Genomic DNA, 22191 nt, shown 5'->3' with positions numbered 1-22191 from the left:
TTTTTTATATTATAAATCTTAAATAATATACAACATGTATATAAAGTATGTGAATCAAAAGATAAATCCGCGCAGGTGCGCGGGTCATGATCTAGTGTATCTATTATATTAAAACAGAAGTCATAACTTTGATTCATGTGTGATATTTTAAAAAATAGATCCTTAACTAGAAATGACTTACCATTCATTGATTACTAAATATATTGTTCATTAATATATTGTTTCTAATCTATTAATCCTAAAAATCAGGATTGGTTAATATACACATATTCTAAAATTTTAATCATAATATCTTTTGATATCTTTTCATTTAAAATTTATATATATATATATATATTTTAAATTTCGAAAATCTATTAAAAAGATCTTATCAAGATCTTAATTTTCAAAATTATATATAACTTTTTAACTAATTCCGAAATTAGTTTTCAAATATTATTATAAATTAATATATTCAGTTGTCTTTTATAAAATGAAAAATAAAATATTATATCTTATTTTTATCGATAATATAATCACAATCAGTCAGGTTAATTTTTTTATCATATTGAACTTAATATGATAAATTATATTAAACTGATAAAATATTTATCTTAAAAATATAATATGATGACAAAGCGGCTTAACATTAACAGACTATATACTATATGTACAAAAATTAACATATATTTCACTTTTGTAAATATAATTATATCGTGTAAAATGAATAAACATAGAAAATACTGCTAAAAATAAATCCAGTTTATTAATGTTAAACCATTCTACCAACATATTATATTTTAGAATAAAAGTTTATATTTATGAAAATAAAATATACTAACTTATCAATTAAAATAATTTATCATATTTAGTTCAATATAGTAATTTTAATTAAAATGTTAGATTTGTTAAAAATGGCATACTTCAGAATTATTTTGTATTTAATTTACTATAATCCCGAACCGTAATTCAAAAAGCTAGATTTCTTTTAGTAATTTGTTTTGTTTATTCAGTTTATATAATAGATCATTGTATATATAAAATTTTAAGATAAGTTAATTTTTATAAATTAATATTTATTTTTATCTTAAATAAAAATGAAGATATTAAATGATATTATTTAATATGAAGATCAATAATAGATAAAAATGCCGTGTGACCAAGTCTAGTAAGTAGTCCATTTTTAAAAAAAATCACACATAAATTAGAAGTCACGACTTCTGTTTTAATATAATAGATGGAACAGAGAGAATAGAAATATACAAATATTAAAACTAATACTATAAATTATCTTCATGCATTGATGGTTTTATGAAAATATATATCATATTTTCAAATACATTTTGTTAATTATTTATTAACTATAAAAATAATTAATATATTAATTTCTTTTAAACTTAATTTATGTGTATTTTTACAGTTTTGACATGAAATCAATTCAAATTATTATAAATGAATAAATACTTTAATTTAAATGATATAATTTTTAGTCCTAAATTTTATAAAAAATATCATATATATATATATGGATTTACACTTCCAACACATATCTTTTCCTATTTTTTTGAAAATCTCACTTTTAAGTTACGTTTTCATACGCTTTCGCTTTCACGTACCTGTTTCTGTTTCCATGTATCACGAGAGAAGAATTATCTTTTTAATCGGTAGGTATTAGACATCATTCAATTAGTTGACAAAAAAAAAGACATCATTCAATTTTGTATTTATTTTGACCTTTATATATTGTAGGAATAGTGTTTGTCATCACCACAACTTTATATTTTTTTATTATTTATACTTATAGTTCCCTCAATAAATTTGCTTGGTTGTTCTGTAATGTATATATGTTTATTATATTTTCAATATTTAAGAGCTATATATAAATAATTAGATATTTATTTTAAAATACGTGGCATGCCTCTCCATCCTTTAAAAAAGAGTAAAATACTTAATTAAAACCATTAATTAATTTATATTTAAATATATAATGTATATGAACTATATATATACATTTAGAGTAAATTATACGAAGAATTTAGATATATATAAATTCAAGATTGATTGTTAATATAAGAAGTAAATTTGGGATATTAAGTACTAAGGAGTCTAACAATAAAATGTTAACTGAAACTTAGTTATGATTTAACTATTCTTTTATATTCAGAAATTTTTTGAAGCTTTCTTCATCTTTTTCCTTTTAATTTCTACACAACTATGTTCTGGACAATATACACATTTTTCTCTATATGAGATACTATAATTAAAACCAAAACATAGATACTATATTTTTTTCCTTTCAAATTGAAACAATTAAAACATAAACAAATGATTACATGAAAAGTCGATAAGTTTTATAGTTTTGGAAAGTTTGCATAGATACTATAGTTGTTAACTGGAAAATATGATATACACCAACATGTTGTTTCTCAAGCATAGACTCAAATCTTTTGGAAATTTAAAATATGTATTTTTCTTGTTTTCTTTCTTTATTTGCATCATAAAATATATGAATTAAGTATTTATGCTTTTAACAGTACAATTATTCTTTTGAGAAGTTTATAATTAAAAACTTATCATGTTTCTATTATTTGAAAATTTTAGATTTAATGATTATTCTTCAGTAATGCTTTTAGATGTATAAACTTCATAGCTTGTTGATAAATCAAACAAATGTTGAAATTTTTTATTTTTCAGGTTTGGATCTTAGACAATTTTAAAATTAGAACATTGACTCTGTGACACAAATGACCATCCAACACTTTTGGGTTCAAGTAAACAAACAATATGTCTCTTACCTTAAATCTCAAACCACCCAAATCCACTTTCAAAATTCACAACTTTTCTCAAAAACAAAGAGGCAGTGGGAGAATTCATAGGAGACGTGAGGAAGCTAGCGAGCAAGATGATGGTACTGATGGATGAAAATTGGGTTTACCTAAATGTTACATAAAGAAAGATTTAACGAAGGGATGGACGATGGAGAAGATACAACTTTTTTTGGAACCAAAATTTTACACTAAGTAAGATCCAGTAAGCTGTTTACAATCTTACAATTTGTACATAATTATACATTCAAAAGAAACAATCTTCTTTGGCGTACATAAGCTGAAGTTCCTGAACCGCTGGTTGGAATGATTCTGAACGAAGACATTAAAAAAATTGAGGATTTAGAAAGTCGGAAGAAAATGCAAAATACATGAAGATGAAAGTCTAACCACATTATTAATCACTCCGCTCCCTCCAAATGCATACACATTAAGCACCCTGATTGAATTAAAGTCTAACCACATTATTAATCACTCCGCTCCCTCCAAAAAAAAATGTTCACTCACCTTTGTGGAATCACATGCTTGACATCTCATAGTTAAAATCTGACTCTTTGATAACTTCTGGAAGCTCTGCGTTTAGATTGTTTATATGCAATTACAAATTCCAAGACTTCAGGAAAAAATGGGAAGCTTTAAAATAGGTTGAGCTGAGACAATTAGGTTTTACCTCACGTGAGAAAGCAACATACTTCACATGAACACCATCGAGTATACCACCAGTTCAAAGAGGAGAATCAAACTTATACCTGAATTTCGGAAACATAGATCTGACGAACGATGATGATCTGCAAAAATCTATCGAACAACAGTCGTAAGAATTTTTGTAACATCTACAAAAGAGTTTCACACTATCTTTATCTATCATGGTAAAGTTTCAGACATAATAAATTCACATGTCTGATCACATTATTGAGACAAAGACATAGCCCACTACGGTAAATCCTAATATCCCACCAAAATTATTTAAAAAACCCCTCAAAAAACTTTGATATCTAAATCCATTAAAAACAAATCTATAAGATTTACCATTGTTCAACCCAAGAACAGTCATGATAAAAATGGACTATCTTTTCTAGAGGAAGAATGGTATAATGGTACCTGAACAGGATAGAGATTCTTATCCTTGGATAATCTGGTATATCTAGAAGGCTAAGAACGACAAACTCTTCAGGGGGATAGATAGAGATCCAGTAGAACTCGTACGTTATGCTGAGAGTGAATGTCAGGCCTGGTATGATGCAAATGAGGTGATACCATCATTGATACAGGAAAACAATGTCGAAGAAACACAAGTCATAAGCTTGGGTAACATATGTTTGCTAGATGGGTCCTGGACAGCCAACGTTCAGTATAGTGGATGTGGATAGGTTTGGATGGATAGTGGCGGGAAGAATCAACTCATGGGAGCACGAAATCTCTCTAGACAGGAATCAGCTTTGCACTCGGAACTTGAAGCATTGAGATGGGCAATGGAGAATATGCTACAACACTCGACATGCCAGAGCTTTGGAACAGACTGCAAGGACTTGATTGCCATGATTAAGGAGCCTCATGCTTGGCCAAGCTTTGCCACGGAATTGGAGAGGATAAAAACATTACTAATATGCTTCCCCGACTTCAATATCTCCTATGTTCCTCGAGCGCGCAATCAGTTCTCAGATTTTTTAGCTAAGACGGCTAGATCCTTCCATAGGGAGTTATTTTTTATTGGTTGTTCTATTCCGGTCTGGTTACCCAGACCACCTCAAGTTTGAGTAATAGAATAGCCGTTTGTCGTCAAAAAAAAAAAAACAGTCATGATAAATAAAATGCACGCAGCTCGAGGTTGGTGATGAATAAGTAATAGCTAATAACTTGAAAAGTCCACAACACAATGGGATATCAAACATTTTAGAATGATATTTTGTGACTGGTCCCTGCTCCATGTTACTAATTGAAGACAACTAATATTGTGAAACAGGAAAGTTAAGCATACCTTTGCTCAGTTACGCTTAATTTGAAGTCTATTCTTCATGCCGAGTGCATCTTTTGTATAGACCAGTTGAGGCATTTACCATTATTCATCTTCAACTGTTCCTTCTCATTAATTGAAAGCAAAGTTTTTCATAGTCTATTTAACTATTTTGTTTCTCCGCATAGGTCATAGACTCATTGTTAACCGCTTTCAATCAGACATTGTTGGAATCCAGAAGGTTGGTCGATCTGCACTCTGTTCCTTAGACCATACACAAGAGAAACGAAAGACTCCTGGGAGAAAAAGAAAATGTACAATACAAATCATAGTGATAAACTAATACTTCTAAAACTATCTCAAAGAAGCTAATATATCCTCTGAACTAAAAAATTAAAAATCAACTCATCAAACTAACCTGCTGAAGCTATTTCTTAAAGTCGAGTAGAGAGAAAGAAATGCTCGTATTTGTTTTTATTCCCAATACCTCTACAAACACTCGTCTGCTGGATATGTGCCTCCTACTGCTCACATCTAACAACTCACATCTAACATCCACGACTGGCACATCAAGCGAAAAACCTGCACTTTCAATAAAAGCTCGTCATCTCAACTATACAAATGAATTTCATATACACATCATACAGAATCCATGCCTACAACTTAAAAGATGATAATCACTCTATACCCAGTTTCTGCAACTCTGCAACCACACGTCTACCAAATAGATCCAACGAAGGCATCATAGACATAATTAAAAGTCGCGAGGGAAGATTCAAAAGAGAGAGATGGAACCTGATCGATTAGGGGCGGCGCGTTGAAGCTTCGACGTCGGGAGTGGCACATGACCTCTGTTAATATAGTGAGGGCAGAGAAACTAGTGCAGAAAGTAAAATAGACACAAAGTTTGTTAACGGGGTTCGTTTCCTACATTCCCGGGACCTCGTCTAGATTTCATTGACTTAGAACAAGGAGCAACCTACAATTGCTATATGGTACAACACACACGAGTGTCTACCACTCTTTTCTAAGGAGCAATCTACAAAGATTAGGAATACAACGGATCCCATCCGGACACGCCATAGCACACTGTCTTCTACAGCTGCAATCTTCACAGACCTCTTCAATGAAACCTCCTTTGCTAAACTCCCCCTGAGTCTAGGCTTCGATCTTCCACTTCTCGGAAGTACTTCACCAAGTACGTCAGCACCTAACGCACAGCAATGACACCAAGCTTGATCACCCAAGCACACACGAAGCTACCCACGAGCTCCACACACGATGGCTAACTCCACCACACAAAGCGCCAACACCAAGGACACCAAACTAAGTCCACATCAGACTCCATCGACAACTACTACAGACACTGCTTCGACACCAAGCAGATACACCAATATACAATGAGATCCTCTTACTCTTCTATTATGTGAGGTCTTACTTTCTCATAAGGCACGTCCCTCCTTATATAGCAGACCAGAACTTGTTCTCCACGTCTTTAACTTAATCTCCAAGTCTTCCACTTGCTCTCCAAGTCTTTCCAATACACATAAGGTAACTTTCCATTATCTTTATTGGAAAACTTCACCTTCAAGCAAACTCCTTTTGCTTTATGGAAAATGTCCATATGTCTTCAAGCACATATCATCTTTCCTTTTCTAACTCAGGAAGCCCACGATCATCAATAAACCCGAACTCTCATTCAGCTCCATCTTCATGCCACACGCTTGTAGTACCTCCTGTAGTACTTCACAAACTAATACAGAACATCTGAGGAATCTACATCTTCAATCTCCCCCTTTTGACTATGCATGTGCACTCATCATAACTGGTTTGAAAACCACGTCTTCAATCTCCCCCTATGAGTCACATCATGGTCAAAAACCAATTCGAAGATCAACACCTTCCAAATCTATGAAGAAATCCCATCACGCCATCTTCAGCGATCTCCAATCAAACTTTGTTCTACTTCCTGAACAAGTTTCTGTCCTCACCTTGATCTACTCGAAACTAAGTCGTTAACTCTATCGAGCCCCGCTCTAATACCACTTGTTAATGTAGTGAGGGCAGAGAAACTAGTGCAGAAAGTAAAATAGACACAAAGTTTGTTAACGGGGTTCGTTTCCTACATCCCAGGGACCTCGTCCAGATTTCATTGACTTAGATCAAGGAGCAACCTACAATTGCTATATGGTACAACACACACGAGTGTCTACCACTCTTTTCTAAGGAGCAATCTACAAAGATTAGGAATACAACGGATCCCATCCGGACACGCCAGAGCACACTGTCTTCTACAGCTGCAATCTTCACAGACCTCTTCAATGAAACCTCCTTTGCTAAACTCCCCCTGAGTCTAGGCTTCGATCTTCCACTTCTCGGAAGTACTTCACCAAGTACGTCAGCACCTAACGCACAGCAATGACACCAAGCTTGATCACCTAAGCACACACGAAGCTACCCACGAGCTCCACACACGATGGCTAACTCCACCACACAAAGCGCCAACACCAAGGACACCAAACTAAGTCCACATCAGACTCCATCGACAACTACTACAGACACTGCTTCGACACCAAGCAGATACACCAATATACAATGAGATCCTCTTACTCTTCTATTATGTGAGGTCTTACTTTCTCATAAGGCACGTCCCTCCTTATATAGCAGACCAGAACTTGTTCTCCACGTCTTTAACTTAATCTCCAAGTCTTCCACTTGCTCTCCAAGTCTTTCCAATACACATAAGGTAACTTTCCATTATCTTTATTGGAAAACTTCACCTTCAAGCAAACTCCTTTTGCTTTATGGAAAATGTCCATATGTCTTCAAGCACATATCATCTTTCCTTTTCTAACTCAGGAAGCCCACGATCATCAATAAACCCGAACTCTCATTCAGCTCCATCTTCATGCCACACGCTTGTAGTACCTCCTGTAGTACTTCACAAACTAATACAGAACATCTGAGGAATCTACATCTTCAATCTCCCCCTTTTTGACTATGCATGTGCACTCATCATAACTGGTTTGAAAACCACGTCTTCAATCTCCCCCTATGAGTCACATCATGGTCAAAAACCAATTCGAAGATCAACACCTTCCAAATCTATGAAGAAATCCCATCACGCCATCTTCAGCGATCTCCAATCAAACTTTGTTCTACTTCCTGAACAAGTTTCTGTCCTCACCTTGATCTACTCGAAACTAAGTCGTTAACTCTATCGAGCCCCGCTCTAATACCACTTGTTAATGTAGTGAGGGCAGAGAAACTAGTGCAGAAAGTAAAATAGACACAAAGTTTGTTAACGGGGTTCGTTTCCTACATCCCAGGGACCTCGTCCAGATTTCATTGACTTAGATCAAGGAGCAACCTACAATTGCTATATGGTACAACACACACGAGTGTCTACCACTCTTTTCTAAGGAGCAATCTACAAAGATTAGGAATACAACGGATCCCATCCGGACACGCCAGAGCACACTGTCTTCTACAGCTGCAATCTTCACAGACCTCTTCAATGAAACCTCTTCAATCTCCCTCTTTTTGACTATGCATGTGCACTCATCATAACTGGTTTGAAAACCACGTCTTCAATCTCCCCCTATGAGTCACATCATGGTCAAAAACCAATTCGAAGATCAACACCTTCCAAATCTATGAAGAAATCCCATCACGCCATCTTCAGCGATCTCCAATCAAACTTTGTAGTACCTCCTGTAGTACTTCACGAACTAATACAGAACATCTGAGGAATCTGCATCTTCAACGTCCACGCAAAAGCTTGCACATATGCTTATCCGAATCAAACCCTTTGTTGATTGAATCGATGTCAAGCTCACTCATACGGCGTATTCGCACTGATTGAACCACAACTGATCATCACCGATGGCTGTAACCCATCGCCGATCCGGTTTTAGTTCATCGATCTTCTTCTCTGCAGAAATTGAAGCAACAAATGAGCAATGGAACGGTTCAAGAAGAGGATGTATTGATTGGAGGTAGGTTGATTAAATAACATTAAACTTGAAGTATGACCAACTGATATTAGTTGGGTCCAACATAATTAATAACTGCAACTAAATATTCTGAATTAAATAACATCTAAACAAAACATGTAACCACCTCTGGTAACCACCTCTTATTTGTACGATCTATTTAAAAGAATTATACCTTGATATTAAACAATAATTAAGTCGTACATATTTTGTAATTAACTTTTCCTCTTTTCTAAAATTTTAGAGATTCAATACTCTCAATGGCTAACTGTCGACTATGTTTAATCATAGAGCATATTCAGCCCAATAATTAAAGATGTCGTTTGAAAATGTTAATATTGATATTATACTTTAATAAATATTATTTCGGCTACAAAAACTAATGGGAACTTGAAAAATAAGATATTATAAGAAATAAATATTTTAAATACAATCCGAACATTAAACCGAACTACTTTTCTATCATTGGTTATTGACCGTAGATGAATCATGGGTCAATAGTTTAATTAATTATAATATATAACTATATATATCAATATAAAAAACAAAAACATGTTTTAAAATATAGTAAAGTTTTAAAATCTATTTTCTTTATTTTTTTGTTTTACACAAATACAATTTAAACATTTTTTGTAACAAGTTGAAGTTACGACATATAATAAGATACAATAATATTAAAATTAAATTTATACAAGTTTTAATTCAGACATTGAAATTAAATTTTAACCTTTTTAAAATAAATTTTTAATCAAACTGAATTACATATCGGTTACCTATCAGTTCAATTTGTAATTTCAGGTTTTAGCGGTTTTTGTGAGTTTTATCAAATTTTTAAATAATATATATTTCTTGAAATCCAAACCGGATTACATATCATATTATATACCGGTTTCATTACGAGCCCAAATTGGGTTTAAAATTTCTGATTTAAATAAAAAATATTTTAAATAGATAAAATTCTTACAGATTGCAAACATATGTAACATTATTAATGAAATTATGCATTATATTTATGCACTTTCAAAACGCGTATCAGAATCTAGATATATCAAGGCATATAATATAACTATTCTGGATATTAAAATAGGATCATTCTAAAAGTCTATGATTTTTTTTCTAGTTTTAAATATTTTACACAAATATTAAGTTTATAGTTAATAAGTACATGATGTTGAAATAGGGTTTACCTGAGTTTTAGGTAAACTTTTAATAGAAATAAATATTTATATAAACTTATTTAGTTTAACAGTTTTTAAATAGGTTACTCGATTAAAAATATTTATTGAATATGATTTTACTTAAAGTTCGGGCCTATATACTCAAACCGTTCGGTTTTCGGTGTGGATTGGATTTCATATTGGTTTTTTAGATATAACACTTTAAGAACGATTCAAGTATATAGGCCAAGTCTAATAGAGTATAAACTTTAATTTTTGGATCGAATCCGCGTCGAGTTTTCTAGGTACAAATATTCTTGACGAACTATGTTAGGTAACTATTAAAAAAATATAATATATTGCAAACTTTAAGAATAACGTTTAAAATAATTTCTTAAATGCATATAGCGTATAATTATGCAACTTGACATATTTAATATAGTACCAAAAATTATATTAAATGAATATTAAAAATATGAATTAAACACGCAAATATAAATATTAAATTTCTCAGAAAAATAAAACAAAAATATACCCGCCCTTTTAAAGGGCGGGTCAAAATCTAGTAGGTAATTAATTGTAGGGAAGAAGACAAAGAGATGAGACTGACGGTGGATGATCTTCGTAACTGTTTTCTTTAAGATATGAAATGGCAGAAGTGAGATGGGTTCACGGGCTTATCGTAACTGTATGATCCGGGCAGTGATTTTCGAAGCCCAACTGACCTACACGTTTTGAAGCCCAAATGATCTAAGTGATGAATCTGACGTGGCGAAAATCTCTTTTCCTATTGGACGATTTTATTTGAGGACGTGGACATTTTAGTCCATGGAGTATATCTCCCTTTTAGTATTGTTTTGATCTCCTTAATTATCTATATTATTAAAACTGAAGTACATTTTAGTACCGATTGGAAACATAGATAGTAGTAGTCTAAATGAAAGTTATTTGGAAACATAGATAATAGTATTACATTAATTGTATTTTCATATTTCACTTAGCTTAATAATTTCATTAATTATATTTTCTTAACAGTAATTCACATCATTAGTTATATTACCATAATAATAATATTGCAGATTTTTATTTATTAGTTAATCAATATAGATTTTGTTGCAATTATAAAATCAAAATGTAAATAACTAGGTTTTTTTTCTGTCATCGACTTTTACAGACTCATATAGACTCTGTAAACCAAACCGGTGGCTCGCCATCCATGTGCACAACAAAAGACGCTTGATTCCTAGCTCCATGTGCTAGTCCATCGGCCTTCGTATTGTGTGTGCGTGATACATAGATGATTTCTGAGCTGTGAAAAATCTCCTGGATGGTCTTGATATCTGCCAAATAAGATTCAAATGCAGGCCATTCCTCTGGTTCCGATACCATTTTCACCAATTGTGAACAGTCTGTTGCAAACGTAACCCGAAACTGACGTAAGTTCCGCATGCACTCCATTGCCCAAATCAATGCTTCTATCTCCGAGTGAAGAGGAGATAAAGAAGCTCGGACATTTCTTGCTCTCATTAAACCTGCATAACCTTCAAGGGTGCTATACCATCCTTGCCCAGAGAAAACATCTTTATCCTTCCAAGACCCATCTATGAAGCACCAGCGCCCTGGGATAACCGGTAAATTCGGGGTTGGTCTATCTACCACAGTAATAGTTTGTTGTTGTGCATCTTCCCAGAGTTTTGCCTCCGTTACCGCTATTTTAAGTGTGTCCCTAGGATCAATATCCAGATTACTGAACACCTTATTATTTCGTCCTTTCCAGATGTACCATAATAGCCACGCAAAATGATGATCCTCCATTGTTGGCAAAACTCTCCAAAACAAATGATCCATATTCGTGTAAAGAGATTCAAAAGGGAAAATGTTTGGATTCGATGGAATCTGGGATAGGGCCCAGACTTGACGTGTTGGAGGACATTTAAAAAACACATGGTTTATTGATTCCTTTGGAGCACCACATCGATCACAACCTAGGTCCCCTGATAAACCCCTAGCATGTATTCTCACCGATATACATCCTGATACTAACTGCCATAGGAAATGTTTGAGTTTAGGTGGGCATCGTATTTTCCAACAATGTGCCTTAAGAGCATCCACTGTGGGTCCAAAAATCTGTTGTGGTCTTTCAATATCTGGGTATGCCCGTTCCACTTGATAACCTGATTTTACCGAATACTTTCCATTCTGAGTGAAATGCCATCCTTCCCTGTCCAATCTATGAATCCTGCTCAGTGGTATGCTTTCTATTATCTTTGCATCCTCAGGATCTACTACCGCCCGAATTGCCTGTGAGTTCCATATTCTCCTCTCGTGATCGATGAACTGATCAACCGTGAGGTCAGGGTGACTAGTAACTTGATTTTTATTTGCTGGTCTCGGGCGAGTGGTTGGGAGCCAAGATCAGTCCATACAGATATGGACGATCCTGATCCCATCCTTTTAATTAGTCCTTTGCTTACCAGAGATCTAGCTGAAGAAATACTCCGCCAACCATATGACGAAGAGTATGAAAGAATCGGATCCAAGGGTGATGCATTCCTGAAGTATCGACCTTTAAAAACACGAGAAAAAAGTGTGTTTGGCTTCTCAATCAGCCTCCATAACTGTTTAGCCAGCATTGCTGTGTTAAAATCAGTTATCTCCTTGAAACCCAACCCGCCTTCCTCCTTGGTAAGGCATACCTTATCCCACGATTGCCAATACATTCCTTTGGTACTTCCGCCTGGGCTCCACCAAAATCTAGCTACCACACTTGTTAGTTTCTTTGTTGTCGCTTTCGGTAACCGATAACAAGACATCACATGATTAGGTAGAACAGTTGCCACAGATTTAATAATCACTTCCTTTCCTCCTTTCGTTAAAAACTTGAAGGTCCATCCATTAATTCTACTATTTAGACGGTCATGTAGAAACCCAAAAACCTGAATTTTTGATCCGCCCAGGTTCTCTGGCAAACCCAGATAAGATCCCATACCTCCCAAATTTTGAATACCTAGTATATCCCGCATTTCCTGTCTTCGAGGCTCCTCAATCTTATGACCAAATTGAATCGATGATTTTTGAAAGTTTATAAGTTGTCCCTAGACTGCCTCATAATCCCTTAAAATCCTGAGAATTGTTTGACATTCATCTCTTTGTGCTTGACAGAAAAAGAGGCTGTCATCTGCAAATAACAGATGGGATATGGAGGGGCAAGCTCGTGCCACCTTCATTCCCGTAATTTCCTTATTTCGCTCCGTCTTTTTAATGTTTGCAATCAGTGCTTCCGTACATATTATAAACAAGTACGGAGATAATGGGTCCCCTTGTCGTAATCCCCTCTGAGGTACAATTTGACCTCGTGGTTGACCATTTAATAAAACCCGATATTGAACCGACGAAATACACTCCATAAATAATTTAATCCAATGAGGATCAAAGCCCATCTTATGTAGAATTGCTTGAATAAAATCTCATTCTATGCGATCGTATGCTTTACTCATATCCGTCTTAATTGCCATATATTTTCCTTGACATGATTTATTTGCCCGTAAACCATGAAACATTTCCTGAGCTATTAAGATATTATCCGAAATCAACTTCCCAGTCACAAAGGCCGATTGAGTCTCCGAAATAAGAAGTGGAGACACACTTTTAATCGCTGACATAACACCTTCGAGATAATCTTATACCCAACATTACACAGACTTATTGGCCTTAGCTCAGCCATTCTCGTTGGCCTCTCGGTTTTTGGGATCATACAAATATTTGTAATATTTAGCCTGTCATCCAATTCCCCCGTAAGCAGAAAATTATTAACCATTTCAACCACATTTTGCTTAATTATGTGCCAAGAATGTTGGAAAAAGAGTGTCGTCATTCCATCAGGTCCTGGAGCCTTCTCCGGATGCATCATAAATAAAGCCTGTCTAACCTCGTCTTCTGATGCTGGTCGCAAGAGTCTTTGATTCATCTGAGGCGTGATTCCCGGGCTTATTTCTTCCAAAAAATTATCAAAATCTTTTGGTGCCGTTGTACTAAATAGTTCCGTAAAATAATCGACAGCAACCTTCTCAACGCCATTATCCTCCGTGATCCAGTTGCCATTATTATCATGAAGTCCCACAATCCTATTCCATGTCCTTCGTTGCTTTGTTAAGGCATGATAAAAGTTCGTATTGAGGTTTTATATATGGTTAAACGTTCGGTTTAGTTTGGTTTGGTAAAACAACTTTTTTTATTTTAGTTTCAGTTGGTGGAAAATAACGTAACCAAAACATTATTCAAAGACATGTTTTTGTGAATAAAATAATAACTTAAAAAAAATGTGTTACATTTGTTGTCACTTAATTTTTTATTTAATATAATTATTTGACTAAATAAAAAAACTTTTTATATTTGATTTAATTTAGCTAAACACACAGATATAGTCATTTTTATTAGTTTATAAAATCAGTTAGGCATAAACATTAGCTATCCATTTAGGTACATTGTTGTTTTTTTGGTATATTTATTTTTAAATTAGGTCCTGTTTGAATATTATAAATTTATGTATGGGTATTGAGTTGAGTCCTTCTTGGTCGTGATGAGTTCGGTTTTGATGTATAGGAATCTAAAAATATCTAAATAACCAATGTATCTAAAACGAGTTCGGATATTTGTACCAAACATAATTATATTACATGTTTCGGTCTAGGTCTTTTGAATATATTTAGTTATAGTACGACACATCTAAAATATATAACACTAATTATGAAAAATAAATATCGATGTATAAAAATGTAAGAATCAATACTCGCATGGGAATGCGGGTCAATCTCTAGTTAACCCTTATATTTGCTAACTAAGCCAATTTGTTTAAACCATATGGATTTTGCTACAATCTATACTATTAAAGTAGATGCATGTTTATGAATCTGCCCCTGAAATTTCTAATTAATTACAAAAGTTGCCTGTATTTTTTTCCAGCATTATTTGCAACAAATCAAAAGTCATTATTTTGCAATTACATTAAAGAATATTTAATATAATTCAATTCTTAACCTTTTTGATAATTTTATTTCCTAAATGTTTTGTCCATATCTTTTCAAAAAATATTTCGCATTATTAATTATTTGAAAGCATTTATTAAATGAAACCTCAAAATAAAATCAAGTTGAAATAACAAATGATTAAATCAACAAAATCATAATACAGATATGAATTATCTCAACTCCTTAAAAATAGTTTCATTTAAAATAAAAACTAAGTCACATAAACTAAATTTAATAAAATTATAGAAAATATTTTGAAACGCACAAATGAATTTTTCAATACAAGAGTGTTGAAGATATAAAATATTTATTTAAATTAAAAAAAAACAATGTAAAATAAGTTTAACTTCGGTTTAAATAAATAAAATCATATTACGGGTTATAATTATTTAGAGTCTTCTAAAATTTAGCCATATTTAAAATAACAAAAACAAGTCATATAAGTAAATTTAAAATAAATTTCATTAAAAGTTAAAATATATAATTTATCAGAAATCATAATTTTTATTACGTAAAATAATTTTCCAACAAAAAATATATCCGCCCTTAAAAGGTCATTATTTTGCAATTAATTGGAACCAATCAAAAGTCATTAATATAATTCAGTTTTTAGTCTTTTTGAAAATTTTGTTTCCTAAATGTTTGCATCATATCTTTCTAAGAAATCTTTCACATTATTAATTATTTGAAAGCATTTATTAAATGAAACCTCAAAATAAAATCAAGTTGAAATAACAAATGATTAAATCAATAAAATCATAATACGGGTCTAATTATTTCAACTCCTTAAAAATAGTTTCATTTAAAATAAAAACTAAATCACATAAACTAAATTTAATAAAATTATAGAAATTGTTTTGAAACGCACAAATAAATTTTTCAATACAAGAGTGTTGAAGATATAAAATAATTTATTTAAATTAAAAAAATTAGTGTAAAATAAGTTTAACTTCGGTTTAAATAAATAAAATCATATTACAGGTTAGAATTATTTAGAATCTTCTAAAATTTAGTCATATTGAAAATAACAAAAATAAGTCATATAAGTAATTTAAGATAAATTACATAAAAAGTTAAAATATATAATTTATCAAAAATCATAATTTTTATTACGTAAAATAATTTTCCAACAAAAAATATACCGTCCTTTTTAAGGTTGGGTCAAAATCTAGTGATAATCTTAAACCAATACAGATCTGGTATACAACATGTTACAAGCCAAATGCACTGCACGATTGGTCACTAGTATGTACTATGTAGTAGGGGTGGGCAAAAAAACCGAACCGAACCAACCGAACCGAACTGAGTTAAAACCGAACCAAACTAGTTATGGTTTACTTCGGTTCGGTTGGAAAAATTTTATAACCGAACCGAACCGAAACCGAATCCATAAAATAACTGAAGTGCCACTCCTATTGCTTGTAGTATTTATATTAGTTTCAAAGATAATAATCTAAAATAAATAGATTACATTTTAATGTTTGGTTTTACGTTTAAACACAAAGAAATTATTGATTTAGTTCTATATTGGATTTAGTTCACATAATTTATTTTTTATTTTCACCAACATGATGATTTCATGACCATGCGTTGATGTTTTAAAACGTGATTTTTCTAAAAAAAACTAAACTAAAAAAATCCGATTAAACCGAACCGAAACACAAACCGAACCGAAACCGATTCAAACCAAACTAAATATGGTTTACTTCAACTTGAAAATTTCTAGAACCGAATTAACCAAACCGAACCGAACCCGAACCGAACCGATAAAATAATCAAAGTGTCCACCCCTATGTAGGGATGGTTTTAGACTTTTCACTAGTTATCTCGTTACTGGGTAATATCCATGGGCCATCAAAGCCCAAAGTGGATAGTAGTTTAATAAACCCTAATTTTAAAAGCCGGATCCGAACCCGTACCCGATTGGATCTTGTCTTGTCTCGCCCCAGTTTTTAATCGGTGATCGAGTTTGAGTTTCTTGTCTTCTATTACACGACCAATCCCAATGGAAGGCGATCAAGACACATCGGGTTTCACTTTGGTAACAAGGAAGCCTCGCTTTGGTCTCCCAACAGCTTGCCCTAACTGCCTCCCCGCTTACATATACCTGAAACTAGCCCAGCTTCCTTTTCAACTCGCCTTCAATTCCATCTTCCCTGATTCAGGTACCAACTCTATGTCTTTATTCTTACTTGATTGATTCTTGCTAGAACGATTTGCTGTGTAATAAGAGCTTTAATTAGGGTTTTGAGGTTTGAAAGATTCGTTTTTTAGAGAAGTTATGGTCTTTTGAGAGAACTCAATGTGTTTGTTGATGCTTGATTGATTCTTACGATAATGATTTGTTGCTTATAAGGGTTTTAATTAGGGTTTTAGGCTAATGTAATTGCTTGTAATAAGAGTCTTAATTAGGGTTTTGAGGTTTGAAAGATTTGCTTTATTTTTGAGAAAAGTTACGTCCTTTAACGTGTATAGATGAGCTTCCGTACTTTGAAACGGGTACATATGTTGCATACAACAATGAAGACGGAGGTGTGATCGAGAAGCTGAAGAAAGATGGGGTTGTTAATCTTGACTCTCAGCTTCAGTCTCTTCCTGATTATCTTTCCTTGAAAGCTCTTATCTTATCATGGCTGGAAGAAGCGCTTGCGTATGAACTGTGGGTTGGTACTGATAGAGTATCTGCGTGGAAGATCTACTACGCGGACCTTCCTTGGGTGATTAGCAAGGTCCTCTTCTATAAGCAGACTTACATGGCCAAGACCCGTTTAGGACTCACAAAAGAAAACGCAGAGGAAAGAAAGAAACAGGTACAATTTCTTAAGCTTTGTGTGTTTGTTTGAATGTGTAAGTCTTAAGGGTCTTTGAATGAACAGATATACAAGAGGGCTAGTGATGCGTATGAAGCTTTGTCGACTAGGTTAGGCGAGCAGAAGTTTCTTTTTGAAGACAGGTACTGCAATCACATTGACCAAACTTGATTCATAAGCCTTTTATGGAAGATTCTTAATGTTTTGTCTTGTACACTTCCCAACAGGCCATCTAGTTTGGATGCTTTCCTTCTCTCACACATACTTTTTATAATCCAAGTGCTACCGGTAAGCTCTGCTTTACACACAATTCAACCAATTTTTCAGCTTATTTGGGTAGAATCTAGGCCTCCTTGAAACAACTTAATATTAAGTAGTTTCGTTATGGTGGTGTATGATGATCAGGAAACATCAGTGCTTCAGCGCAAACTTCTAGAACATGGTAATCTTGTCAGATATGCTGAGAAACTCAGGTTAGAGTTCCTTAAAGCCCCTTCTTCATCTTCTTCGCCTCCACTTCACTCATTCCCTTCCTCTTTTTCCAGAAAGGGTAAGCCAACACTCAAAGAGACATATATGAAACCCAAATTGAATATGTCTAACCCTGTTAAGCAAATGAATATCATCAGGTTCGAAGCCAAAGAGCAAACCAAAGACAGAAAAGACTGAAGAGGAGAAAACATTCAAGAAAAGAGCAAAGTTCTTTCTAGCTGCTCAGTTTCTAGCAGTGGTTATTTACTTATCCGTGATGGGAGGAGTTAGTAACGATGAACTGGAGTATGAAGATGATGATTAGTACAACTAAAGCTTCTCTTGTTACATGAACCAGTAACTCTCTTCTTCTTAGACACAATAATCTCTCTGCTTTTTCTTAAATTTTTAGTTAAAGAGAGAGAGGCTTAAGATGTGAGGTTAGTCACACATTATAATCATTTTTTTCATTCTGAAGGAGATTCGTTGGCTTTTATATAATTTTCATTGGTTCTAAAGACAATGTGTTGTTCATCCTCAAAATCAACTGAACTAACTCTGTTTTGTCTTTTACTAAATAATACAAATCTCATCCATCTAAAAACTATCTTCTGATAGCAAAAGATGATAGCCAAGAAGCCTAACCTAATTTTCTAAACTCTCTAAAACCCCAAAATAACAATTAGGAATTGGAATTTACATCCGGACGTTGTTGCGTTGACGTGCTGGTGGTGGCATCAGCAGCGTCCTCTGGTTGGTTAACAAGCTTTGAGTGTTCATCAGCCGAGTTGATGGCAAACTCAGCCAGTGAACTAACTGCAACAGACATTCCATGGCAGAGAACTTTAACAGCAACCTCTGCAAGTTTCTCAGCAGTCATCACAACATCTTCTTCTACTCTATCAGCCAACACGAGGTCCAAGCTCTCTGACCCGGAATATCTTCTTGACCCGCCTCCACCGCTCCAGTTTGGATCTTCTCTAACCTGTCTTGCGTAGACTGAACCCATCCCAGAGGCAAAGAACTCGAGTTTGTCCAGAACCGGCTTCTCGTTCAAGCTGTTGAGCAGCCTCGACCACTGGATGCAGACTCGGTATATCGGGTGAGGACATGAGGATAGTCTAACTTTGTCAGGGTCAGGATCACATCTGAGACATCTGAGAAGCCAACCGGACAATGCTGTCATGTAGGATCTCTGAGATGTGATCCAGAACTCGAAACAGGCTCTCCAGTTTCGAAGCTGAGCTTCAAGATTCAATGCAGATTGAGCTAATCTTTGTGAGTTGATGGCCTCTGGCATTATTGGAGCTTGTTGTTGTCTCTTCTTGTGACGCTTTGAAACTGGTGTCCCTGCAAGTAACATTTTGGCTTCGTCTAGTGTTCTTCTCTGTATCTGATGACTCTCTGCCATCACTTGCCACATCCTTGTTAATCTGTTACGATCAAGATTCCACCATTAATCAGTCTTGTATAAAGAGAAACCAAATAGGAAGAAGAAGAAGAAGTTGGTGTTTACCCTTGAACAAGCTCGAGAAGCTGAGGCAACAGTTCTTGGTCACGAAGAGTCTCAATCCTTTTGGAGATAGATTCAATAGAGTGTATAGACACCTTTATCTGCGTGTCTAGGTCTCTGATCGTAGCTCTTGTTTTATCAACTGCAAAAGGATCATCTCCTTTAACATCTTGATTCCTAAGCTGCATGCACTTCTTCTCGTATGCTCTTCTAACACGTTCTCCAGACTGTCACAAGACCAGAAAAGGCTGTTCATATCTATAAACAACATAGTAATTACTTGCTTAGAACTCTTGTTATACTAACCTTAACTTCATCGTAGAGTTTCTTCTCCCACGCGAAAAGTTTGTCCAATGTTGTCTGGTGGCTACCTGAAACCATGCAAGACTCATCCGAACCATCGCTTCTGCTTTCAGAACCACCAGAAGAAGATGTGAGCAAGAATCTTGAAGAGGAAGATCTTGATGAACCGGAACGGAACAAAGCTACTGGATTCAGCTTTTTCATTGCTACAAAACACACACAAAAGATAAAGTTTCCTTCAACATTCACAAACATAGAATCATATTCATGAAAGTACTTACCACTATGATCACTAGAGGACGGTGCGTATTGAGCTCTGCTAGCTTCCAGTAGCCCAGAGACTTCCTTAGCCACGTCGCAAATAGTTGTGAACTGATCTTCAAGATCTTTGATAACCTCAGCCATGCTCGTTGGTCTCCTGTTCACATACACGGTGAAACCTGGCGTCTCTCTTTTTGCAACATTAACAACATTCTTCACCTCTTCAACAACAACATTCCCTGTAGTTTCAACTCTAGGCACCTCAACTGTTCGCTGTTCTTGCTTCCCAACGCATTTCTCATCTCCCTCGTTCTCAGTTTCTTCACAGCCACTATCTGTAAACTCCCCATCATCATCTTCATCATCATCATCATCATCATCATCATTCTCATCAACATCTTCAACTTTAACTTCCTCCTTGCAACAACTCTTACTTTCTTCTACTACTATTTTAGGAGGAGTATGACTATGAAACCTCACAGGCTGAGGAGGTTCAGGTTCATCATCTTCTTCCAAATCTGGAATCCCTTCTTCCTCACGAACACGTCTCAGTCCTCTTATCTCATCATCCACACCACCACTCCTAACATCAACGCTTCCTCTATCATAACTATTATTATATCCATAATAATCCAAAGAAGAGAAGGGATTCCAGAAGAAGTCCCACTGAGAGTTCTGAGGTGAAGGAGGTGGAATGTTATGACTACTCAACCTCTGTTGCTCAGGAGAGCTCAACGGGTTCCAAAACGAAGAAGAAGAAGCTGCAGAAGTGTTCATGTTCATATTCATATTCATCCCAAAGAAGCCATCTCCTTCACCGTATTGTTGTTGACTTGGAGGTGAGAATGACTCAACACGAAACGTCTCAGGAGACCTCTCTTCAACACGAACCGGTCTGGTTCTGTTAGCCATCAAGTAACTCGCTCTCACCTTCCTTCTTGGCTTATCTTGAATCATTTTCTGAGGCATAGAAGAAGGTGAAATCGTTATGAACTCTCCTCCTCCTCCACCACCGCTGCCTCTCCTGCTTCTGCTCGGTGGTAGTCTCTTAACAGGAGTCACGAACGAGTCCTGAACAAACTCGTGAGGCTTGTAGTTGTCTCCTTCGATGAAGTCATGGAGAGCGTCAGAGACTTTTCTAAGTGACTGGATATAAGCAATGTGACTAGAAGCAAACTTGGTTCTATGTTCTATCGCTTGTTTGATGAAACGTTTCCTGTCTTTACAGATCTGAACTGATTCCTCGTCGTCTAGTTTCGAATGAGAGCATCCCATCTCTCTCTCTTTAAGTTTCACAATCCACAGATCAAAGAACAACTAAGTAGATAGCAAAGAAAAAAGACATTGTTTTTTTTTTTTTACTTCATGTCTGAAGAAGAAAGATTCTTTGCTTAGTTTACAAGACTCTTCTTAAACCCTCTTCAAGAAAAAATCTAAAACCCCATGCACAGTGGAAAAATCTTGGATTGGTTCTGGTGAAATGTTAAAAGAAATAAAAGCAAAGAAGAAACCAAGAAAAAGAGAGAGAGAGAAGACAAAAGAGAGGAACCTAATAGGGTTGTGTAATGGTCAAAAGAAGCTGTGGAGGAGCGTGTGAGGAGAAGAGACGTTGGAGAAAGCAACGGTCAAAATTACTGTCGGGCTTCGAAGAAGAGAGAGAGAGTGAGAGAGAGAGAGAGAGAGAGAGTCAAGAAGGAGAAGAAGACAAGCCAAGAAAAAAAGAAAAGGACATAACATAAGAGGGGTATTTTCGTAATTGATTAGTATTCTGCAGTGGGAAAATACGTTGGAAGAAATTAGGAAAAGCGATAAAAAAGTAAGGACCGGCCTGTAAAGTAAAAGGCGAATTCTGGACCCACATGATGAAAAGATACTATCATCAAGTGTCTCGATGCT

At 34.7% G+C, this 22191-nt stretch overlaps 2 protein-coding genes and 1 long non-coding RNA gene across 6 annotated transcripts; 1 reads left to right on the top strand and 2 right to left on the bottom strand.

The window, feature by feature from the left end:
* Positions 1 to 2988: 2988 nt before the first annotated feature.
* On the bottom strand, positions 2989 to 6555 carry LOC130496565 (uncharacterized). Of its 4 annotated transcripts, XR_008935732.1 has the most exons (8): positions 5554 to 6555; positions 5177 to 5340; positions 4783 to 5054; positions 3906 to 4035; positions 3475 to 3602; positions 3312 to 3377; positions 3195 to 3259; positions 2989 to 3116 (listed from the first exon to the last, which is right to left on the bottom strand). It is a non-coding gene; the product is annotated as an uncharacterized LOC130496565 (long non-coding RNA). The 4 variants fall into 4 exon arrangements; XR_008935734.1 differs by lacking the exon at positions 3906 to 4035 and having other exon boundaries at positions 5554 to 6554; XR_008935731.1 differs by lacking the exons at positions 3906 to 4035; positions 4783 to 5054; positions 5177 to 5340; positions 5554 to 6555 and having other exon boundaries at positions 3475 to 3755.
* A 10339-nt stretch (positions 6556 to 16894) lies between these two features.
* Positions 16895 to 18741, top strand: LOC108813049 (mitochondrial outer membrane import complex protein METAXIN). The gene is made up of 6 exons (XM_018585482.2): positions 16895 to 17102; positions 17413 to 17747; positions 17814 to 17890; positions 17975 to 18035; positions 18153 to 18297; positions 18377 to 18741. The coding sequence occupies exons 1-6, from the start codon at positions 16943 to 16945 to the stop codon at positions 18541 to 18543; spliced, it is 945 nt and encodes a 314-aa protein (XP_018440984.1). The 5' UTR covers positions 16895 to 16942; the 3' UTR covers positions 18544 to 18741.
* Positions 18742 to 18745: 4 nt separating this feature from the next.
* On the bottom strand, positions 18746 to 21970 carry LOC108813047 (protein ROLLING AND ERECT LEAF 2). Its single transcript, XM_018585481.2, has 4 exons — positions 20316 to 21970; positions 20038 to 20240; positions 19735 to 19958; positions 18746 to 19651 (listed from the first exon to the last, which is right to left on the bottom strand). Exons 1-4 carry the CDS (start codon positions 21568 to 21570, stop codon positions 18901 to 18903), a joined length of 2433 nt encoding a protein of 810 aa, XP_018440983.1. The 5' UTR covers positions 21571 to 21970; the 3' UTR covers positions 18746 to 18900.
* Positions 21971 to 22191: the final 221 nt, after the last annotated feature.

This window comes from Raphanus sativus, chromosome 6, assembly GCF_000801105.2.
Source record: "Raphanus sativus cultivar WK10039 chromosome 6, ASM80110v3, whole genome shotgun sequence".
Taxonomy (NCBI): Eukaryota; Viridiplantae; Streptophyta; class Magnoliopsida; order Brassicales; family Brassicaceae; genus Raphanus; species Raphanus sativus.
The sequence above is the reverse complement of the archived record's forward strand: the minus strand, read 5'-3'. Positions and strand labels throughout refer to the sequence as shown.